A 24,007-nucleotide genomic window follows, 5' to 3' on the forward strand; every position below is an offset into this window, starting at 1 on the left:
TGTTTTCTTTCGAATATTAATGAATATGTTCTGGCATAAAGTTTTGGTCCTGTAGTTATTGTTTCTAGAAGACGGTCATCATAGTAAAGATAGTTTGCTTGACCTTTACTCCTTAAAGTTATATTCCTCTAGTTTAATTTATGTTGAAGTAAACACACTAGTCAAGTTACAAAAGGAGCATAATACTCTACATAACTTCCCCCTGCCCTCCTTTGTTCCCCTTTTTACAGGATTCTTGGGGTTGCCGTAATGTTTATGGAAATTTGTGTTTTTATCACGAGCATTTTTAAGAATCCTATCCACCATATTTATTATTTGAGAACAAAATTATAATTTTTCTTTGGAAAGTACAATTCAAAAATCCATAAATCTAAATTGAGTTAAAAAAATCTTGACAAAATTCTAGCATCTTATTAAATATCGTGAGACTCACAAGATAATCTAAACATTCTTAAGAGTACGCTTAACCTTCTAATTTTCTTATAACGTCCAATCAATGCATCATATTGTTAATTTTGCAAATTAATACCCTGCACATATTAAGGTATTCAAAAAACACAAATTTAGACTGAATTGTAGGGTGTGCCAAGCCCAAACTATAGTGTAACGCATGGACGACACTTGAGAACCCCAGTAGCAAGCTACTGTATCGGACCCTCCCCATCAAAAAAGTAATTTAATATCGTGTGGACCAATGATCCACATATCAGATATTAAACTGATAAGAACAGATACTACACTTGATCTTAGCCAAAAGGCCGAGAAAGGTATGAGTTTACACAACATACAATGCATTTTTTATAATAAAATCTGAAGCGAGTGTTATCTCATCTAAGCGATATGGGCCATCGTAATAAGTGTGTCCAAGTCTAGTTCTGATAACAAGCAAGGATAACTATCTTTTTGGGATTCAGATTGTCTGCAATCCACATTTTCCTGCAGTTGAGCGAAACTCAAGCCGTTCCATTCATCCAACAGGTTTATTTACAGCTGCCACCTCCTTGAATAGGAATGCCACATACACAAATGAGCTCCCTCCATACCGAAGAGATTTAGCTCAATTAATTAAACATGATGTGAGTTATGATAAACCCTCCCATACCTGAATTTGATTTCTCTAGATAAAAAATGAGCTCCTTCCACTTTTGTTGTGTTTGTGGCATCTTTGCACAAGGTATAACAATGTTGTTCATAATATAACAATTTTCAAATTAGTGGAAGTGATTTTCAGAAACACTGAAAAGAGTCAAAAGAAAAAAGAAGATTGATAACATTAGATGTTATAGAAACTGACATGAAGCAAATTTAAATACTTCAGTATTAAAAAAAAAAAAAGCAAACTTTTTAATTTTTATATTATTAATTTAGAATAATAGAAATTTATAACAGTCAGGATAAAAATTTGTTGCATCATTGTATTTCATTCTATTATATTAGTCTGACCGTTATAAATTTCCATTATTTCATTTCCTCCCTAAAGTTAGACATTAAAACTATTCCTCAACTGATTGATCAGAGTAATGAGTACACAAGGATCAGGTCAAAGGACAGAGAACTCAATCTAACATAATATTAACAGGTTGGGTTTCCTGCATTTCGACTTGGTGCTTTCATAGGACAGAGCCAATATGCATTTGTAGTGTTTTAAAACTCTACAAGATAGATTCCTTCAACTTAGTCTTGCAAATGTGTAGAATCTTAATCTATATTTGAGCAGCACATTGGCTTAAATAATAACAAATGGGCCTTTATTAATTGCAACACCAAATACACAACTAGTACAACAATAAAATATTTACGACAACAATGAACTTAAAACTTTAAACTAAGATTGTAGGGCCTTCGGATGAGGACCCTTTCCCAAAAATTGGCGTATGCCGCTTTAGGTGACAAATACACGGTATTCTTTAGTAAAAGGCGAAAGAATAGTTCGCTATGTATTTATCACACGGCTCCGTAACTTCCTTTCGAAATAGCTCTTTCCTTTTATAGCACACAACATACTTCAACTTAGTACATTGCTCGATGTGGGCTTTGGTGAGGGATCCAACACCCATCAGCGTAATACTTCTCCAACTCCACTTATCTGTGCGGTGCCCCCAACTCAACATGCTGTTGTTAGTCTTTCTTCCTTCCTCATTTGCTACGAATACTTTTCATGTCTTCATCTTTCATCTAGTTTTCTTGTCTTTCCTGTTACGTTGTTTTAGGTCTCAACACCTCAAAGCAAAGTAGGTAGAAGAAACTGGACCTTGGTTTAATTAAACTTGGCTTCTGCAAGAAGATTTGTTCCTTCATTTTTTGTAGCATACTAGAAACACTGAATGAGACTGATGGTTACTTAGTTGTTCAACTCCTTGTTCAGCTTCTGATTTCTCTTCTCTTCTCGTCCAGTTTCATTTTCCCTAAACCAAAGGCGTTTAAAATATGATTTTTTGTGAAAGGATGAAACAGTGTGCATGTTGGTAACTTGAATTTAGAAGTTATCAAGAGAGATTTTGAAGATGAATTCCATGTTTTCAGAGAGATATGGAGGCAGCAGAAGCATTACTTGATAATTTTGCATTTACAAATTGAAAGAAAGAACGAGAATCTTTAAGTATTTAACATATTACACTGTGAATGCTGATAATATTTCACATAGAATGCACATCTTTCTCTAAAGATGCCAATTTTTCTTTCTTGTTGATGGATTTGGGGTTGGGGGTATCCTCTGTAGCTACGGATCATCAAATATGAGAAGAAGGCTATGCCTGGGCGTAATTCAGAATATGTTTTCTCTCTTTCTAATATTGTAGTGGAGAATAAAGAAGATAAAACAGAATTATGAATTGCTTGGTACGATAATTTTTAATTTATTTGTCTCTTTCATTATAGAGAGAAACACTATACGTGTTTGACAGGATTCAGAACCGAAAATTAGTTGACTGAAGCTCTATAATTCCTAGAGAGAATGTTGATTATGCTTTCTAGGCCTGTAGATTAGCTACAATACACTGGATTACACAGTCAAGCAGTATCATTTCTTAAATAGACTAGTCAGCTTTCCGATTTTCCTTACCAGTTCACAAGTTTTCAGAAATTTTGAATTTATATGTGTAGATTCTTCCTTCTACACTGTATCCTTTTTTTACTTGATACTTCTTTAGATTAACCTATAGTTAAATTCCAACAATGGTATCTAGTAGCATGTGGTTTGCAAGGAGACCTCCTGGTTGTGCACTTATGCTTTTATTAACTTTGATGGCATGTTTTGAAGCATTTTTTTTAATGTAGTAAAATGTTGTTATTTGTTTTTTTAACTACTTCTGCATTGATTTAATGTACAAAGAATTGAGAATGGGAACAGAGGAATGGTTGCTTTGGAGGGTTATGGCAAGCAACACATGTATGACATAATGTATTTGTGTGCTACTGCAACTAACATGTGGACCACGTGAGTGCCTCCTGTGTTCTGCACATGTTCCTATTAGAAATTTGCACTCCAACAGTGTTGTAAAACTCACGGGGTGAAGGAGAAAGAAAAGAAAGGATATACCATGTAGTTTTGCAATTCGACAGTGGGCAATTTTGTCCATAAGATAATGGAAAAGGCTTCCCGCTAATCACTCTTCAAGTCTGCATATTCTTTGATGCACCTAATAGCGGCTAGTTAATATGGGTTTAAAATAAGAATTTAATCAACTTTTTTTTAAAAGGAAAGTGGAGAGTTTGATCCTGCTTCGGCTCAGGATTAATCCACTTTTAACTATCTTAAAAGTTATAAAGAAACTCGAGTCTTATATTAACTATTTTTTTAAAAATTATATATATATATATATATATATAATAAATTACCTTTAAAGTTATACATATTACGAATTACAATGGGTTGATAATGTAAAAAAATTTACTATGATACTGTAGCGTACAACAACTAAACTATTTTTTTTTAATAACCAAAATTTCAACTTTTTTAAAATGCTTAGAAAGCAGCGGTTTGTTATTATATAAATTGTTTTTTTTTCTGCAAAAGATAAAAGCGATTTATTCTAGGTAGCTTAGTCAAATGTGTAACACTTAAATCCTTTAATTAAGATTCAATTTTTGGTTGGGAATGAAATTGACTATGAGATATACCCAAAAAATGAGTTGTCCGGAATTGAGGAAGATATTGGGTGTGAAATAGAAAACCTAGATATTTATTGGTAAAAAAATGCACAATAGTAAAAGTATAAAAAAAATCAAATTGATAATGTTTCTGATATAACTCTAAATTGAAATAAAATTATTTTTAAACTGTACTATTTAATTTAATTTTTAATGTCATAATTATAATTCATGAAACATTAAAAAAAATAATTTTTACTTTAATACTAAAACAAATTAACTTCAATAAAATCTCATCAAATCAACATTCTATTTTATGTTTAATTTTAATGGAAAGAGAAATAAAAAATATTGAAGATAAAAATAGTTATTATTTAGTTGAAGAGAAAAATTAGAAAGAAAAAAATTAAAAATGTTTTTTTTTCAAACTTTTTTTTTTCATTTCGTATTTTAATTTCTTGGCATCTCTTATTGTCTCTTTATCTCATGTTGACAAAATATAAGTGAGTTTGTATTCACCATGGGAAGATAATGCACGAATTGGCTTTGTGAGAACCAATAATTTATTGCTTTTACTCTAATAACACATAATCAATCTTGAATACAATCTAAATGGGAAAAGAATGGTTGGTTGGATCTGCATCAGCTCCCATTAACATGTAGAATTGACGTCTACATTCTTTTGTCACTACCAAGTACCAAGCATTTCACCAATAATATGGACTATTACTGATCCAAATAGGCTTTATCAACAATAGATTTTTCTTTTCTTTTTCCATTAGATGAAGGAGGAACAGCACTAAAGATAAAAGATCTAAAAAGTGAAGGAGGAACAGCACTAGTTCTATTGAAAAAAGGGAATTCCACTATTTTCAGCACCCCTATGCCCAGTAGTTTTTTGCACGTCTAGCGAGCACATTGATCACACTCACATTCGTGCGCCGTTGATTGAGGTTTAGCAAAAGCTGAATGGAAAGAAAAAAGATTTTATACTACTATCTTTAAGATTCCGGACCCACTCAACTATATCTGATTATTTCACTACTTTCATGATTTATCTGTTCTCATAGTTTTAATTATTTTGAAGATAATCTTTAAGATTCCAGTATAAATTATTATTAATCATATATCAAATAATTTGACTGATAATATTTATTATGATTTTTTTATTAGTTTCTTTATTTATAATACTCAAATGTGACATTTTACTTAAAAATTTGATTTTTTTATTCTTCAAAGACAAATATCATATTTATAATAACTCATACATTTGTTCAATTATCTTGCAAGACTTCTTGTTTTTTTTTTTTATTATTTACAGGAAAGCTTACGAGACCTTCTTGATTAAAAAATCTGAATTCAGTTACACATGAAGCAACATAATATTAGTTAATTATTAATTTGTCAATTTGCTCAAATATGTAATGGTTGCTTCATATGGAGTGAAGGGTCAACGCTATCTCTTTGTGCAGCAGTGCAGGCCACAAGATTTATACATTATCTTAGACGGCTTCCACCAATTTCCCATTTCAGTTCCTTTTCTTAGAAAGCAACCATTAAACTTCATGAAAATGGCATATTTATTTACAAAAAAAGCATATTTATTTCTTTAATTGAAAATGGCATTTTCTTAGCGGTAAAATTATCAATATATATTTTGGGTACAATAAAAGTATATATAAATTTGAATCTACAGTCTTTTAGACGCTTAAATTTCTCCATAAATATCTATAGATGCCCTAATGAGCTAGCTAAGTATAGATCTTACATGTTATTTGGCCTACTACATCTATGGGGAATATTCCAACAAGCAAACAAATAAAACTATCTATGGATGAATGTGCGAAATAAATTGAAGCTAAAGAGTGTACTGTATATGTTAGGTATAACCATTTTGATAATAATTCTTCTCGGGCTAATAATGTTTTTGATTCTTAAATATTTTTGAATTTTCACTTATAGTCATTCAACTAAATTTTGACCAGTTTTAATCTTGAACATTTGTGCGGTTAATCTTTTTAGTTATTGCCGTAAAAATTTACCGTTAACCGGTCACCTAGAATTACTTTTTAATTTTTTTATTATATTCTTTTTCTGGGAGTTTTAAACCGCCAGAAATTGCTACAAAGTACAAGTTAATTTGAGGAAAACCAACACACAAATTACTACAGACAAATCCAGCTACAAAACCTCAAATTCTACTCATCACAAATGCATTCTCCCCCAAATAAGCAAGCAAACAAACCCAACTCCCAACCGATCAATTGAAGAAAGCAAACAACCTTTGCTACTAATTTATCCAACCAATCTATCATCTTGATCTCCCTAATCTCATTGCACCTAAGCAGCCCGGTGGCCCCATCGGCGTCGTGAAGGCTGGTGATGTCGAGTGTGATGGCGGTGATAAACTCGAAGTTGGACCGACGCGGGGGTAGGTGGAGGTTGCGAAGGCCCATGTCGGTGTCGACGGTGAAGTCAGGTGGGCTCTTATGGTGAAGGGGAAGGCTGTCTGGGAAACGCGCTTGCAAGCCGCTATGATTCACACTTCAGATCCCATTTTGTGCACGCATTAGTTTCGGACATAAAGTGAAAACTCAAAAAATTTAGAGAACAAAAATATAATTAACTCATTCTTCTTTTACCATGATTGGCGGTTTATCAAGTGAGATTTTTTTTTAAGTCAGAAAATAAATACTTATATTAAATTCTATTATAAATTATCAAAATTAAAATATACAAATCGCATTACGATTATTGGCTACGAGTGGTGAATATATATGCAAAATGAACAAACAGACAGTCAAACGTAAAAAAAAAAAAAAAAAAACCATATCATGATTTACGTGTTTTAATCTTAATAATTTAAGATTACCTCTTCTAACTTTTGTCAATATTATTTAATGGGAATGTTTAAAAAAAATCAAAAGTATAATATATCAACATACTCTTTCTAAAGTAAAAAGTAATACACTTATTTATTTAAGAAAAAATATATCAAAAACCAAAATTATGATTTGGTAGCATATTCATTCTTAAATGAAACTTTTCTTAATAAAAAAAAAATGCAAGTTGGTGTTTTTTAGCTATAAGTGTATATAGTTTTGTCATGGTTCCCACTTCCCACGTTTACACTTGTCCGATGTGCATTATAGTATACTGCTTCATATCTGAGCTGTGTTCATGCGAGGCCGTTTTGGTGGTTACTCTTCCGTTGTCCACGGAAGAAACCAAGTCAAACCCATTTTGTCCAAATCCAAAACCGCATCTTTAAGCGTTGAATTCAATCAAAGCTTATCACTCCTCCACACTACACAACTTTTCCCTTTTCTTCAAAAGCTTATTTTGGTTGCAGAAGAAGTAAAAAACACGTTTCATTAATCAGAGAATTGAAGAAGTAATGCTCAAAGGGAACACCAGAGCCAATAGAGTTTGCTTTTCTTCATTGCCATGTTGCAACTTGCAATGCAATGCACTCCTTAGTAAAAGTAGTATATGTGTTAACATTTGTCAATAGTTCATCATAAATCATAACAATGGAGCTAAAAAATGAGAAGCTAGTCAGGTAAACTCGCTACCATATATGGTACCTTTATACTTTTTTCTTCTTTTTCATTCAGTTTCATTTACTCAGATTTGGTTAATGGTGTTGAAAACTCACAGGTTCGCCAATGATGAAAAACACACTCTTGAACCTCTTTGGGAAAAGATAGATGCTCACAAACACCATGAGAAGGCATTCCATGTCTACCCAGAATTCAAAATTAGTAATGGTGAAAAGAACAGAATGAGTATCAAAATTCCCTCGCTTGAAAAGTTGAAGGTTTTCCCAGAGAAACACGAGCCATGGAAGAAGAGAATTCTTGATCCTGGCAGTGATGTCATTTTGGAGTGGAACCGGGCTTTCCTGTTTGCTTGCATTCTAGCACTTTTTGTTGATCCACTCTTTTTCTACCTCCCCTCAGTAGCAAATGATGGCAAGTCATTGTGTATGGCCACTGATTTGAATTTAGGAATTGTTGTGACGTGTTTCCGGACATTTGCTGATGTTTTCTATCTACTCAACATGGCCATCAAGTTCAGAACTGCCTATGTGTCTCCAAGTTCAAGGGTTTTTGGCAGGGGAGAGCTTGTTATGGATCCTAGGCTGATTGCAAGGCGGTATTTGAGATCAGAGTTCTTCCTAGATCTTGTTGCTACATTGCCTCTTCCCCAGGTATCACAAATGCTTCGGCCTTAATTCTCTCATTTTGTATATGTTTAATGCAAAGGAAATAGAAACAATGTTGCAGTGCAAGCGTAAGTAACAAGTCCCACATTAAATAGATATAAACATGTTGAGTAACATACTATAATTGATGAAGACTCAATTTGCGTTCTTAAGGTTGAGTTTAATATGGTGTCAAATGTTCCTATGTAGATTTCCCTGCTGATTTTGTTTTGTCTTTATTTTTTGTCCTTGGAAGTTTGCCAATGTTTGAATATGGTGATGTTAAATTACATGTTGTCTTTTCTTTGTTTGCAGATTGTGATTTGGTTTATTATGCCAGCAATTAGAAGCTCCCATGCTGATCATACCAACAATGCACTTGTACTGATTGTTCTGCTTCAATATGTCCCCAGATTGTATATGATTTTCCCATTAAGCTCTCAGATTATTAAAACCACCGGTGTGGTTACAAAGACAGCTTGGGCTGGAGCTGCTTACAATCTTCTACTTTACATGTTAGCTAGTCATGTATGTTTTCATCAACCACACAATTCGCTTTTCATAATTCAAAATTAGTTATTATCTCTCGGCATTTCAAATGTTTATTACTTTTGTAGGTTTTGGGTGCATCCTGGTACTTGTTATCAATTGAAAGGCATGCTACTTGCTGGAAATCCGAATGCAGAAATGAAAGCCTCCCTGTGAAATGTGCTCTTAAGTACTTAGATTGCAGTACTTTAAACCACGATGATCGCATGAAGTGGGTAAACACTACTTCTGTGTTTGGTAACTGCAATCCCGAAAGTAGCACCAGTTTCAACTATGGAATTTTTGGAAATGCAGTGGAAAATAATGTTGTCTCCTCTGCATTTGTAGAGAAGTATCTCTATTGTCTGTGGTGGGGCTTGCAGAACTTAAGGTTTGGTTCTAGAACTATTTTTTACCATGCCTACTTTGGCTGAAAGAGTTTTTTTTAACAAAAAATAAATACGGCCATGCAAGATTTCTTTCTCTTATTACAAGCAAAAGCTTTGGTTCTTCAGTCTGAATACTCAATTATCTTTCCTTACAGATGAATATCTAACATGAACTTCTGTTGAACATCACATGTCTATCTTCACTGATTCTTTATTTGTTCACATTCGATTAATCTTTTCCATTCTGTATTTTCAGTTCCTATGGCCAGAGTTTGACTACAAGCACATTCGTTTGGGAAACTGCATTTGCAATACTCATAGCTATTCTGGGTCTGGTTCTGTTTGCCCACTTAATTGGTAACATGCAGGTAATTAGGATTTTCGGACCCTCGAAACTCAAATTTCAAAAGAATGTTATTTACAACATTAATTTCTGTTGCTTTTAGGGGAGATCCTCCGGGACATAAGTTATTACACAACTTGACACCACATCAGCGATATAAGGTGTATGGGTATTTTTCACTTATAGAGCAATTTGTCTATTCTTATTCAATGATTGGATGCTTCACTCACACGTGTCATTCCAACAATAGAAGAAACTCACAAGTGAGAGAGAAATTATTGGAATGACAAATATGAGGGATGAAGTCTCACATTGGATGAAATAAATAATTTGAACATCTTATAAATGAGAAAGACCCATATACTCAATATTTTATGGTTTTGTGTTGAATTTGATGTCAAATTCAAACTGTGTGATTTACTTATTTGATTTTTCACTAAATTAGTCTCTCAAAAATTCTGTTTTTTATCACTTTAGTCTTAATTATATGCTGTAGTTTAGATCTCTGAGAAACTAATTCGATGATAGATTAGATTTTAAATATCAGAGGAATTAATTTGACAAAGTTTTTGAAGTTCTGATGTGGTGACACACATAACTTGAATTAATTGAAGGTTTTCTCTTTAATAGTTATGTGTGTATAATCTTCCTTAGGTGTAACTTTCTTTCTGCTGAAAATATTTCTGGAGGGTATCATCTATAACTATCTTCTTAAGCACTATGTTGTTGAACTTTTCAACTTTTGTTTTATGGCATTGTTGACTAGAACCTTGTCAGAACTAAGTATATAATTTGGTGAAACACCTAAGCATGTTGAATTCAATGCAGACCTATTTGCAATCCATTACTGTGAGGCTTGAAGAGTGGAGGCTCAAGCGACGTGACACTGAAGAGTGGATGAGCCATCGCCAGCTCCCACAAAATCTCAGAGAGCGTGTCCGAAGATTTGTTCAGTACAAGTGGCTTGCAACTCGCGGGGTTGATGAAGAAACAATCCTGCGTGGCCTTCCTACTGACCTACGTAGAGATATCCAACGCCACCTTTGCTTGGACCTTGTTCGACGTGTAAGTTCCTCATAACAAATGTTTATGTATCAAGCTATGCTCTTTTGACATGAATAAATGTTCAATAATTAAATTCCCTCCATGCATATCAACTACAATAGTTTCTTGTAGTTTAATTTCGATGCATTTAACACTCTTAATAGTTTTATTTTTAAATCAATACACTTATTATGCATAACTATTTTTGATTAGATGATAGTATAAAAATCCTTAATACTATCGGTGTGACAGTGCATCTACTATTTTCTGCAATTCATATACATCATGTAATGGCTTCTTTTCCACCAACTACAGGTTCCCTTTTTCTCACAAATGGATGATCAGCTACTTGATGCAATATGTGAGAGATTGGTATCATCATTGAGTACTCAAGGCACGAACATAGTTAGAGAAGGAGACCCGGTTACAGAGATGCTTTTCATCATCAGAGGGAGACTTGAAAGCTCAACCACAAATGGAGGCAGAACTGGTTTCTTCAACTCCATTACTTTGAGGCCTGGTGATTTCTGTGGAGAAGAGTTACTTGCTTGGGCATTGCTTCCAAAATCCACTCTTAACTTGCCTTCTTCTACAAGAACTGTTAAGGCCCTTGTGGAAGTGGAAGCCTTTGCACTAAGAGCAGAAGATCTTAAATTTGTGGCCAACCAGTTCCGACGTCTCCACAGCAAGAAGTTGCAGCACACTTTCCGTTTCTACTCTCACCATTGGAGGACATGGGCAGCGTGCTTCATTCAGGCTGCGTGGCGCCGGTTCAAGAAGAGAATGCTGACAAAGAGCCTTAGCTTGAGGGAATGCCAGTCCTTCAATCACGACGAACAAGTCGGGGATGAAATGGAACATGGGGAAGAAGAGCACAGTGCAGTGACTTCAAACACTGCACAAGTGAAACAGAACCTAGGTGTCACTATACTTGCTTCAAGATTTGCTGCAAACACAAGGAGAGGGGTTCAGAAGATTAAGGATGTAGAGTTGCCCAAGTTTCAAAAGCCTGAAGAGCCAGACTTTTCAGTAGAGCCTGATGATGGATAAGCAGTTCAGCACTGCAATATGAAGTATCTGAATCTGATACAGCTGCTACTGTCAATGGCCAATTTCTAAAGTTCCATTGCTATCTTCAAGAGTTAAAAGTAGTATTCCTCATACAAATAATAGGGGTTCATACCTATAATATGTGTGCATTATTTGTGGAGAAGCTTTCTGGTTTTCTCTTGGCCTGAACTTTTTTTGAGGTGGTACAGCTCTTTGCCTATACTTTACTACTTGTTTTATGAAGTTTGATACCACAGCAGTTAACATAGTTGATGGTAAAAGGCATAGCAAGAAGTTGTTTTTGTGTGTTTGCATCTCGGTACAGCTCCTTTACAAAAATCCATTTTCATCTTGTATATTACAATTACTTGACATACATCACTTGTATATTACACTGCAACATTGTCCTTGGTTGTATATTTTCCTACTTGTTCCTGTATTGCCACATAGTTCTGGTTCTTGCTTATTATTAAGTTTTTTTTTATTGTAATTTAAATATACAATTTCTTTTGGACGCACTTTGAAGACAACTTTGATGACTTAAAACATTATCCATAACTTTTTCATGTTATGTTCAGATTAAAAGGATTTCACAGTTGAGGCTGGCAAATCACTAGTACAATTGTGCAGGCAAAAATTATATTATTATTTCCCCCCCACTTTATATGGGGTGGTGTTCAGTATGATGACCGACAAATCCATCCAAAGATATGGGCCTATTTCGTACTTGCTTGCTAATAGCAGGTGGGATAAGCTGTGGCGTCAACAGACTCAGTACCATCAAGCATTTTGGGTCAGTGATGTTAATCTTACATAATAGAAATCAGTTTTAAGAACACGAAACTATTTGAGGGACCACATCGGAAAATGATCAAGCCACTTAAGCTTGTCTCCACTATTTGCCTACCGACACCATTTTATTATTTACCTAACCATAGTCATGCAATTAAAACACAAATAAATTGCCCAAGTAACAACAAGAACAAAGGGAGAAAGAGAGAGTAAGGGGAATAAAATTTATTGTTTAAATTAGATAACAATGAATGTACAGAAAGATATCCTGGTTTACACACCCTATTTACCATGAAGGCACCTATGATTCAAGACACATCAAGCAAGATGCACTCCACTCAGACATTTGGAATTAGAAATCCCAATCCCAAGAACACAATGAAGAAAACTGAAGATTTTATACACTTCCAATACCAGTAAACAAGAATTCAATACCTGTAAGAGTACAATGAGCAGTGCCCTATAAGGAATACTTGGGATGAATCGTGTGAATGCAAAATGGATATAGAGTTGGATTACAGAGAAACCTTGTTTTGGTACTTGCAATCAATAATTATGTGTTGGCTAGACCTGTACTGCAAATTTTAGAATGAAAGAAAGGGTTTAACTATACTTCATTGTTTCACTTTGTTGCTGGAATGCAACTTGGCTGATAAATCAGTAGGTGTTGTTTTCCATTCATCATCTCTTATGATTTTTTGAATGAAAACTAGCTCATCTGCTCTCCAATCAAATCAAGCCCCACAAGGAGGAAGGTCACCCCTTGGAAAAGTAGAAAGTAGAAGTGAACTCCTTGTGCAGATAACAGACTCCTGACAGAAGCGGTGAGAAGGAGGAACGCCAAAGTCAGCTCTTTTGTATATATCTTATTAGATTTCTTAACTTTTTTTGGAGCTGCTTCTTTGTGTTCCTTCAATTGGTGTGACTCAATAAGGTCACTGTCAGAAGCTCCTCTATGAATCTTTTGTTCTATTGACTTGGCTTCCCTTTCTGCAGCAGCCAGTAAATCAGACTCTGATGACCTGCCGGCTTTCTTGGTGACAACCCATTCATAAGAGCTGCCCAATTGGAAGAGACCAGATACCATTGCATTGAATTTTGTGACGGACATGGTGTTTTCGAAAAGGAGGTAGGGGACAATGAAAGGAAAAGATTTTGGAGCAGGTAGAATATTAAGGAGTGACATAAATACAGGCACATAGCAGATCACCCACAATGGAAGCTCTGCCTCTGGTACAAACATGGTTAGAGGAAGAATTATGCAAAATAAGGTGAAGGAGTAAAAGGGAAGGATCAGTTTCCTCAGTAGAAAAAATAGCAGTATTAAGTTTGCTTTCTTCCATGGAGACACCTGCAGTGATAGAGAATTTTAAGTGCCTATTATAAGTCATACTTGCAACTTATCAGAATATGCTTTTCTTCGGTCACTAATCTAATTATTACTTCAAGCCGAGTATCATATATACCTTAGATCTCACAATTGCTGGAAGACACAACCTAAAAAGTTGCATAGGACCTGAATGCCAACGGTGTTGCTGCTTCCTATAAGCTTCATATGATTCAGGAACTTCACAAGGTACCTGAAAATTTACAAAATTAACAAATTCAAGGGATATGAGATGAACATAAAAGTCACAGTTCAAAAAAGGTGACATAACTAGTCATATTAAGCATAGACAAGAATACTACTACTCTACAAGTAAGGAAGATAGATTCTCATTTATACCTTTACATCATTTAGGAAGATAAATTTCCAACCATTGAGATGAGCTCGGACAGCAATGTCCATATCTTCTACAGTTGTCCTCTCTAACCATCCCCCAGACTCTTCCAGGGCCTTGATTCTCCAAACACCAGCAGTTCCATTGAAACCAAAAAAATTGAGAAATATCCCATTGACCTGCTGTTCTACCTCAAAATGGAAGCATAAGTTAATATTTTGGAGACGAGTCAACAAATTCTCATCCTTGTTTACAAAAGACCACCTTGCTTGGACTAAACCTAGTTCGGGATTGTCCTGTAATGAAAAAAAAAAAAAAGCATTTGCAGATATTAAAATGTGTTTAACATGCTTTCCAACAATTTTTACTGAATATGTTTGATACTCTTCACTCAACCTTGAAATGTGGCACAGTTTGCGTAAGAAAATCAGGATTTGGTTGAAAGTCTGCATCAAAAATTGCAACAAACTCATAGTCTTTCACATAGTCACAGCTCATTGCAGAGTTAAGATTTCCCGCTTTATATCCAGTCCTGACTAAGCGATGCCTATAGATTATATTGATTCCCTTTTGGCTCCATTTAGAGACCTCTGCCTTAATTAACCACTGTATGCTCTCATCATCAGAATCATCAAGTACTTGAATCAGTAAACGATCTCTTGGCCAATCAATGCCGCAGACTGCAGAAATGGATTGATCATACACCTGCATTATCCAGTGTGTGCAAAGTGAGAAAAGTATATGTTTATCAAGTGAACTTTATGTGTTGCCATTGATTACAAGAGTTAAAAATTACTCCACACAACACACTACAACATCATGAGGAGACTGCTCCCTTCTCAATTACCAAGGTTCTGTGTATCATAGAAACCAAAAATAATGATTACAATGCTAAGTATCAACCTAGATGCAACTATGTGTTTACTTCCCTCCTATTTTCCTTTTCTTTTATTACGTGCATTCTTCTAATTCTTAAGCATTGCAAAATAGATAATCCGAACATTCTAAGTTCTACCTTCTTATGACGTTTGCAAAATCTATTCTTAGCTACATAAATACAAGCTAAAATTAATATATTGAAGTTTGCTTCTAGCTTAAATACTAGATACAAACAGCTTGAGTTAGCACAATTGGAATCAACAAGTTTGGTGTCATTCATACCTCCCTCTCATTGCACATTGGAATTTGAACCAGAACCATGGGATAATAGCTTTCAGATCCTTCAACGTCGTCGCTCTCGAACGGACCCCCTTCAATCCTAGGCTTAACCTTCCTGTATTTGATCCAAAAGCACCCCAAGCAAAGGAGCATGCGATCCGCAGACTGGATAAGAAACAAAACAACACAAAACTTGGAAAGTGCCTGTATAGGAGGGGCAATGTACTCGGCACGAAACGTTAACCAAGCAACATAAGCCAAGTGGAGCAAGCCTTCCAAATCAGAGGTACGAGGAATGTGCAAATTGGGGTTCCCAAAATGCCAACCTTGAAGGTAAGCAACAACCTCAAAGGCCAAAACCGCCAATGAAGTCACAAGGAACACTCTAATGACTCTAAACAGCAACTTTCCCTTTTCCAACTTGTCACTCTCACTCTCCACAGACACACCCTGTCCATGAATCAACCGCTTCTTAATGGCTCCGAGCAAAGCCCAAAGCACGGCGGCGAGCCATGTGACACAGCCAACAGCACGGTGAGCCCTGAGAAGCAACACCCACGTGACTTGTTTAGCATTCTTGCCACGGCTTTTCTCCACTGGCCTGAATGCAGCATCAGCACCATTGATCTCCACAACAGAGAAAGTGGGGTTCTCCATTTTCACCACCACTGGTGTTCCCTTCTGTGTATCCTTGGTCCACCAATTGGAAAAGTCCAACCTTGGAGCCATTTCCGCACTATGGTGAATTGGACACAGATTCCACACTTTCACACTTCACACCAGAACAACACAAGTATGTTACTGTGTGTGTGTGTGAGAGAGAGAGAGAGAGAGAGAGAGAGTTTATATATATAATATACGTATACACTGAGCAAAGATGGACTCAAGACACCAACAACTTCATCAATCTTTTGTAGCACACATCATGGTAAAGACTAAAGAGAAAAAAGACTCAGATCTGGAGAGTCATGTAAAACGCCCGGGTTCGTGGTTGGTCTTATTAGATGGAACCCTCTTGAAGGCACAGCATTTAACAAAATGCAGCACATAAAAGCCAAGAACGTGAATTGAGTGAGGCACTTTTGTACTTTCAAGGAAATCTAGAAGGCACCTAACATGGGAAAGCCACATTATGAGGGAAGGTATCTGCAGCTGTAACGCTAACTTCCAACTCAGTAACTAAATTCACAATCACTTACCCTTCCCATCCACTTTCACTCACAAGAAAAAAAGAACAACAATAAAAAACAAAGAATTACAGTATTTTAGTGCTACGAAATAACTAATAGCGACTACTGTGAACTAACAAAATTATATTTCTAAAAAGTTGGAATAGTTAACTCAATTGAATAATCAAGATTTTAACTCGATTACTGGTTAAGCCAAAATAATTATATGTCCGTTAATCTAGTAGTCTCTAATGATACAAAGAATTACGGAATGTCCTTGGAATCCTCCAAGGTAATCAAAATTAACCACACTTGACTAAGAAATACACATGAAGGAAACACTATTGAAAAAATGATTGGCCGGAATGGAAGATAAGATTAACGATCATAACATTTTTTTTTTCTGAGCCAAAGTAAAAAAAAAGAATTAATTTAGATTATATTATAATTTTAACATTAAAATTTAAAAAAAGTGAATAACTTTATTTGTTTATTTCAGTTTAAAGGAATTTTTCACGGTAGTACATAACGAAAAGACTATCATGGATCGATCCACTTGTTAGAAGGAAAATTGAAGATTCCAGACACAACGAGATTTATGAGCTTGACGATCAGTATAACAATCTTTACTTAAAATGATTTCAATGATAAAAGAACAACAGTGATAATGGTAATAATATTAATAATGCCAATAACCAAAGGTGGGGATGAGACGCTAAAAGGGGAACGGTGACTATAAATGAAGACCATCGATCCAAAAAGCAAACTTTGCAAATGACATAAGCCATCAACAATGTTTAGAACTTTTACTTTTAATTATTGCTTGCAAAAGATGCCTCGATTTGGATTATTAGAGGCTACTAGGAGGGGTTAATGTGAATTCTGTTAAATGAAAACATTATTTAATGGAAGCTTCTTCAGGAATATTCCTTTAATTTCTTCTTTTTACATTATCTGGAGTCAAGTCATCAATTGGATAAGCATTGTCCAAGTTTCATGCAAAAATTGCTTACATGCATTGTTTTTTTTTTTAAAGGATGCTGACATGCATTGTGTTATTTGGGAGAAACTGAAATGAAAATGAAAATTATACACAGATAAACTGAGAAATACTAGCAGGACATGTACAGCTTTTCATGCTGGATCTGAAGTCTAAGTGGATATGTTGCAAATTGCAATGCGCATATATGACACACAAAGTATTTAGTTGTCACCACCAGAAGAACATAATTAATAAATGCAAATCCAACCAGTGTAATAAAGTGCCACCAGTATTGGATAAGTAAACAACTGAAGGTATTCATTGCACTGGGCATTTACGCGTACCAAATAATGAGGTTAGTAATTAGAGAGATACTATGTGGATAAAATTTGATGCAAAAATAACTACATAATGATCAATCAAAGATTATATAATTACCAATTAAGCCAGCTACGAGTGCATGGTTCGTTTGTTCGATTCCTTCACGTTTTTGTGAATTATCGTGGCATCTTGTGATCTTGTCTTATACTCCAGTTATCTTGCGATCATATTACTGACGTACGTCAACGCCGATCCTTTTATATCTACCATTAGTTGTTGCATAAATAACCTCAGAATGGGGGTATATATATCATGTGATGTTTATTACAAGCTTGGAAGTTGGGAAGGTTAGAGTAGGTAACTGACTTTTTAAGATATTTAATTTAAAGAATAAATGGAAGATTGATGTTTATTTTAGCCAACAGAGTATACTTATGGCATTTTTTTTTTCTTTTGCATACTGCATTCACGTGGAAGATCAGTCTATATACTACTTACTAGTTGAGAAGATGTACGTCATGGATTAAAATGAATTTTATATTAACAATCAGACGTGAGTTTAATTTGAGTTAAATATATTTTAAATTTATGTAAATTAATAAATTTTAATTTTATTTCTTATAAAAGAATTGATTTTTATCGTTCAAAGAGTTCAAATTTATTTTTAGTCCTTATTATTATATGACACTTGTTAACTGCTTATATATTTAGTAGAAGGCAAAAAACATCCTTGTCTATGATACAATGTCAACATGTAATACTTTAAAAAAATATAGATCCCTAAAATAGATATAACTTATCTACCTTAAAATGAATTTTATAGACCACTCTCTTGGTTATTAGTTTTATATTTTTGTATATTGTTTAAAAAAGATAAAAGTTAAAATGATATTTCAAATAATTTAATTTAAAAATTATAATTCATATTTTTTTCTTCTCTAAATGTTTCCAATATTAGGGAAAAATTTGAGAGGGGTTTCAAAACAAACCTCCCTTCATTTCGCCTTTTATATCCTTATCGACATTTTGAATTAAATAAAGTAAAATTAAAAATAAACCCCCCTCTCCTCTTCCAGAAATTATTAATAAAATCCTTGTTTAAGACCCTTATACTATTATTGTTTATTAATGTTTTTTATTACAAATAAAAATGATTAAAAAAATAAGGTTTTAGTTAACTCTTGGATAATACCAAGGGAAATATTTTTGACAAAACAAGTCCTTCATCTCATTATCTTGACTTTGTCTCTTAATTATTAATTATTCTATTATTCTCATTCTTTTTGTGAATCTATTGTTCTCATTAATTAGCCTTTTCTAACCAAATTACAGTCTATTATATAATATTATAAATTTTAAAAAATATTTATAAAAAAAAATTATAACTTTGTCACTAAAATTAATAATGTCTTAATAAAAGTTAAATAGATTGACTTTAATTCATCGATTAGAAATATTAAATATAAATTAATATGATGATTTAATGAATAATTTTATATTTTAGAAAGTTTAAAAATAAATTTTAAATTAAATTATTATAATTTAAATAAATTATTTCAGTGACTTTAAAAATATATCATCTTAAATGTCTTCATTTTACTCCTAATTAAAAAAATAAAAACAAAAAACTAAACACTAGATGCATATATAAACAACATTTTCGACAGAAACTAAACGTGTGTGAGAAATGAATACAATAAAAATATTTCACCAAAATAATACTAATTACAATAACACTAAAAGGAGTAAGAAATTAAAGCATGTCCACGCTTATCCAAAATTCTTTATACTAGTCAAACCACAAAATTAATCAATAATATATTTTTTGCAATACGATTTGCATATAATCTAAAACCATCAAAATTTTGGGTTTTGGTATGACATCAAATCAGAGAGACTAATTTTTAAGGCATAAAAATTGTCGTTTTATCCCTTTTTAATAAAATATTTTGACCAAAATATATTTTTTATTCTTTTTTATTTTTAGTTTGAATTTACTTCTTTATATAAGTTTTAAATTTTTCATTTCAGTTCCTTAAAATATCATTGTTAGATTAAATTGATTTTTTCATCAATTTACCGTACTATAACTTGACTAGCTTGGTGTACGTGACATATAACAAATTATAAAAAAAATGCCATATCAAATAGACGATTGTAATGTCAGACAAAATTAATACATAATTAGTGTAAAATATCATCGACACGATCAATTTTAGTTTAACAAATACAATTTAAGAGAACAAAATAAAGTTAGGACACCAAAAAAAGTTGTATGATATCATTTGTAACAGGAGTCTCATGAAAACTTTAGTAGATCTATCTGGCTTACTTGCATGACATGTGATACAAGATTGGCCCTGATAGTCTATAATCTTAGCTGGGTTTCAAATTTCAAGTGTGAGTGAGAGAAACAGAGAGGTAGAAGCTGTTATTGTTTGGCCATTCAAATTCTAATTTCTATCTGTAAACTGATACTCGTGCACTGTGTGTTTCTGCCTTCTATCTCAGTATAGCCCATGTGTGTGTGGCACTGGCCTAATTTCCTACCTTTCTCTCTCGCATCAATTATATGCGTGCGTGGGTTTATATATATATATATACTTAATTATACACAAGAAACTATAACCCAAAAATCATACATTAAGGAGTAGAAATCTTTAAAGGACATTCTTGGGATTTGAAGTTAAGCTAATTTGCAAGGTATTTAAATATCAACTTGTTGACATCTTAATAAATTAATCAGTTCCTGATTCAGTGGAGTTGAAAATTTTTATTTATTATAGATTAAATTAGTCTAGTTTCATCATTGTTACCTTTTTAGTCCCTATAATTTAAATGTGATATTTTTAGTTCTTATAATTTACATTTTAATTCTCTTTTAGTTGTCCTTATAGTTTAAAATTATTTTTTTAATCTTTATAATTTACATTTTAATTCTTTTTTTAGTTTCTATAATTTAAAAATTATAAAGACTAAAAAAGTAAAAATCGTAAAACTATAAAATTAAAAAGATCACTTTTAAAATTATGAAGACTACAAGAAAATTAAAATATAAATTTTCTAAGAACTTACAAAAGTAGAAATGAGCAGATGAACAGGTTTTTTTTTGTAAATAATAAAAAAAAAACAAATGAAAGGTAAACAACACTCTCCAGAGTTAAGAACGATAAATTAGTAATAATTGCTAAGCAATATTAATCAATGATAGTTTACTTTTAACCCTCAACAATTAAATAAATTTCCTGCCCTGGTACTTATCTTTATTCCTACAAATAAAAAATATATAATTCTTATCCTACGACCTTATTCGTAATTAAGAAGCATAACTTCCCTTAAAGTTAAGCTAGATTCGAGTTTTATATATACGTTAAAAAAGAAAGAAAAGAAAAAAAGACTTCATTAATGAGTTCAGTGATTCAATTCAAACTAGTAAAGGGTTTAAGGAGACGTATAGATATGAAATTCTTAATTATCTTAAGGCAAGAGGAAAATCTGTAAGATAATTATTTTTTATATAGAATTCTTCTCATTCACTAACAATACTTCTAGTAGTTGTAAAAATCAGCTTGGACCTGATAGTTGGACTGGGAACTAAAAGTATAATGAGTCCAAGCCGCTCATTAGATTGAATATGACATTGACCTAGTTTAAACTCATTCATTTTGTGATTGAATCGATTCGGTTGAACTATTTCTTTTTTTAAAAAAAAATGACAAGTTTTAATGAAAATACAACCAAAACAACATACCAAGAATTGAATCAAAGACCTAAACATTATTTAGTAAATCAACTTTTTACTAATAAAGTTATGACACAAATATATATATATATATATATATATATATATATATATATATATATATATATATATATTATGTTATCTATTAATTTATTATTTTGACTGGATCGATAATCAGTTTGATTTTTATAACACTAATAGACACTTATTTTATTTTTTAAAATTTTGAAAATACACTTGTTTTTCCCCATCTGGTGATTAACAAAAACAGGTTCTATACTTTTGTTCAGTTTTCTTGTTTATATTTTGGGGCGAAAAGGCACTGACGCAAAGAATCTAGTATGTAAAATCTAGCCTCTAGTCTAGCATGTAGAGATGGGGGCAGCTGAATTAAAATTTACACTATTCTGCCTTTTTTGTGTCTAATATCCTAAAAGATCATTTGGAGAATGAAAAGGTTCATTTATAATTTAATCAGTAGAACATTAATAAAAATTATAAAATTTTAGAAACACATCACGTACCCAGCAGCCTTAGTTTTCAAGAGAACCACAGACAGTGCACGAGGTAGATGGCAAAGATGGCACAACAAAACCTTAATTGTATGTAATATCTTGTATTCTTTCTTCGCTACATTTTGTGCTTCATGGCCTTATGGACATCACCAGATGTGTGTCCCAGTACTTCCCTTACCTTACCTTGCATTTTATTATTCTTATCTTAATATCTTAACTGTATTTTCAAAATAAAAATCATATGGAGGATGACCAACGATGTATAATTCAAGTTTGTTAACGAATAACGATTAACGAAGGTGTCAATGACAACATTATTAGGCTGTGCACACTAATTGGGTTTGGTTCAATTAATGCCACATGTCTCTCACATTATTGCAATCTACATTAGGAGTGTGGTGGTGTAGGAGAAGGTTTTTTTTTTTTTTTTTATCCGCCGTTTTTAGTATTGTTTATTTTTTGTTAGTAAGATATTTAAATTTTTATTTTTTTTCTTCTTTCATCATTGTACCAACCTTAATTATATCTCATGGTCCATGAGCATGTAAATGAGAATATATGAAAAAAGAAGGTAATGATGGACGATATATGTTTTAATTTTAGCCTTAATTAACCCATCTCCACTTAATTTACACGTTAATTTTAACCTGCATTGAAAATTTGCAATACTTTTAACCTGGCAAGACCCAATTTCTATAATTAATAATCAGTTTGGTTGCTTTTTTTTTTTTAAGAAGAAAAAATCTTATGAGAATGTATTAAAAAAATGATAATATTATTTGAGTTTAATATACTGACCGTCATTCAATAATAAATTATCATTTAAATTATTTCAAGATAATTATTTTATTAGTCAACAAATTTATTATACACAATATATTAATATATTATGATTGAATGATTATATAAATTTTTTATTCTACCAATATATAATCCTTTTAATTTTCTCATATTATTTTCTTATACTTTTTTCAGACATATTTATTAGGTGAAATTTATGTGGGTGAACCCCATTTTTTATTTAATGAGTTTTATTTTTAAACTAGCGAAATTTACATAAATTTTAACCAATAAAAAATAATATATAAAAAAATTCTTAAAAACGTATTATTAACACTCTTGGTAAGTCCATAAATACTAAACTTATAAGGAATTAATCATATGACAACACTTACTGTTATAAAAATGAGAACAATGCAAATGGGTTATTAATTCTGATTTAAATAGTTAGAATTAAAAAATAATTAAATATACATTTTCTAAATGGTCACATCACAGTTCGTGTAGAGAACATATGTAATCAAAATAGTTCTTATTATAAAAATGTGTGAGAATCATAAATTTAGATTATACAATCCTATATTTTATTTTTTAAATTTTTTTAGGAAATAATAATAATAAACCGTCAAAGGCCTTGGAAAAAAATTCATGACTACCGTGTACAATGACTTTAGAAAAAAAATCCAAATTTTGGATACAACTCATACAAGTGTTAATTAGAGATTTATCTCAATAAACTACATAATAAATATACGCGTTAAAGGATTACTCGGATTAGCTATGTGAAACTTTAAGTTAAACAGCACCATCAATTTTAATTGTGATGTACAGGAAAATTTAATTGTATTTGACATTTTAACATAATTGCAACGTATTGTTTAGTCAAATATATAATTTTAAATTTATTATTTAAATATAAAATTTCATAATTAAATTATATTTTAAGTCAAACAAAATTTTAAATTTATTTTTTAAATTAATTAATTAATTAATATTTTTAATAATTATAAAAATATAAAAAAATGTATCAACAAGTGCAACGGGGTGGGGGTTCAGAGGCAAGGCAGGGAGTTACGTACTCAATTTTGACCCCACTTTTTTTAGTTAGGAAAATCCAACCCTAATCCTAAGTAGGTTTTTCTTGTTAAAATTAGATCAAAGTTAAAGAGGTATTCAT

The 24,007-nt window shown here is 32.5% G+C and overlaps 2 protein-coding genes, 1 long non-coding RNA gene and 2 other non-coding genes across 5 annotated transcripts; 2 read left to right on the plus strand and 3 right to left on the minus strand.

Moving 5' to 3' along the window:
• Positions 1 to 575: 575 nt before the first annotated feature.
• On the minus strand, positions 576 to 771 carry LOC114417592. The gene has a single exon (XR_003667851.1). It is a non-coding gene; the product is annotated as a U2 spliceosomal RNA (small nuclear RNA).
• Positions 772 to 1,832: 1,061 nt separating this feature from the next.
• On the plus strand, positions 1,833 to 2,854 carry LOC114415074. The gene is made up of 2 exons (XR_003667311.1): positions 1,833 to 2,117; positions 2,211 to 2,854. It is a non-coding gene; the product is annotated as an uncharacterized LOC114415074 (long non-coding RNA).
• LOC114417504 lies at positions 1,836 to 1,954 on the minus strand. Its single transcript, XR_003667768.1, has one exon. It is a non-coding gene; the product is annotated as a U5 spliceosomal RNA (small nuclear RNA).
• A 3,364-nt stretch (positions 2,855 to 6,218) lies between the features above and the next one.
• On the plus strand, positions 6,219 to 12,116 carry LOC114415072 (probable cyclic nucleotide-gated ion channel 14). The gene is made up of 7 exons (XM_028379595.1): positions 6,219 to 7,651; positions 7,750 to 8,302; positions 8,612 to 8,824; positions 8,914 to 9,215; positions 9,470 to 9,581; positions 10,385 to 10,621; positions 10,916 to 12,116. The coding sequence occupies exons 1-7, from the start codon at positions 7,623 to 7,625 to the stop codon at positions 11,648 to 11,650; spliced, it is 2,181 nt and encodes a 726-aa protein (XP_028235396.1). The 5' UTR covers positions 6,219 to 7,622; the 3' UTR covers positions 11,651 to 12,116.
• A 534-nt stretch (positions 12,117 to 12,650) lies between these two features.
• LOC114415073 (probable xyloglucan glycosyltransferase 5) lies at positions 12,651 to 16,535 on the minus strand. Its single transcript, XM_028379596.1, has 5 exons — positions 15,325 to 16,535; positions 14,560 to 14,868; positions 14,169 to 14,459; positions 13,909 to 14,022; positions 12,651 to 13,793 (listed from the first exon to the last, which is right to left on the minus strand). Exons 1-5 carry the CDS (start codon positions 16,048 to 16,050, stop codon positions 13,152 to 13,154), a joined length of 2,082 nt encoding a protein of 693 aa, XP_028235397.1. The 5' UTR covers positions 16,051 to 16,535; the 3' UTR covers positions 12,651 to 13,151.
• Between the last annotated feature and the right edge of the window lie 7,472 nt (positions 16,536 to 24,007).

The sequence above is a fragment of the Glycine soja genome, chromosome 6 (genome assembly GCF_004193775.1).
Source record: "Glycine soja cultivar W05 chromosome 6, ASM419377v2, whole genome shotgun sequence".
Classification (NCBI taxonomy): domain Eukaryota; kingdom Viridiplantae; phylum Streptophyta; class Magnoliopsida; order Fabales; family Fabaceae; genus Glycine; species Glycine soja.

Coding starts and splice junctions, on each gene's coding strand:
- LOC114415072 (XM_028379595.1), top strand. CDS start 7,623: ATGGAGCTAAAAAATGAGAAGCTAGTCAG. Junction 8,303..8,611: donor CTACATTGCCTCTTCCCCAG/GTATCACAAATG, acceptor CTTTGTTTGCAG/ATTGTGATTTGGTTTATTAT. Junction 8,825..8,913: donor TTTACATGTTAGCTAGTCAT/GTATGTTTTCAT, acceptor TTACTTTTGTAG/GTTTTGGGTGCATCCTGGTA.
- LOC114415073 (XM_028379596.1), bottom strand. CDS start 16,050: ATGGCTCCAAGGTTGGACTTTTCCAATTGGTGGACCAAGGATACACAG. Junction 14,023..14,168: donor TCTTCCTAAATGATGTAAAG/GTATAAATGAGA, acceptor GTAAATTTTCAG/GTACCTTGTGAAGTTCCTGA. Junction 13,794..13,908: donor CAGCAATTGTGAGATCTAAG/GTATATATGATA, acceptor CTATCACTGCAG/GTGTCTCCATGGAAGAAAGC.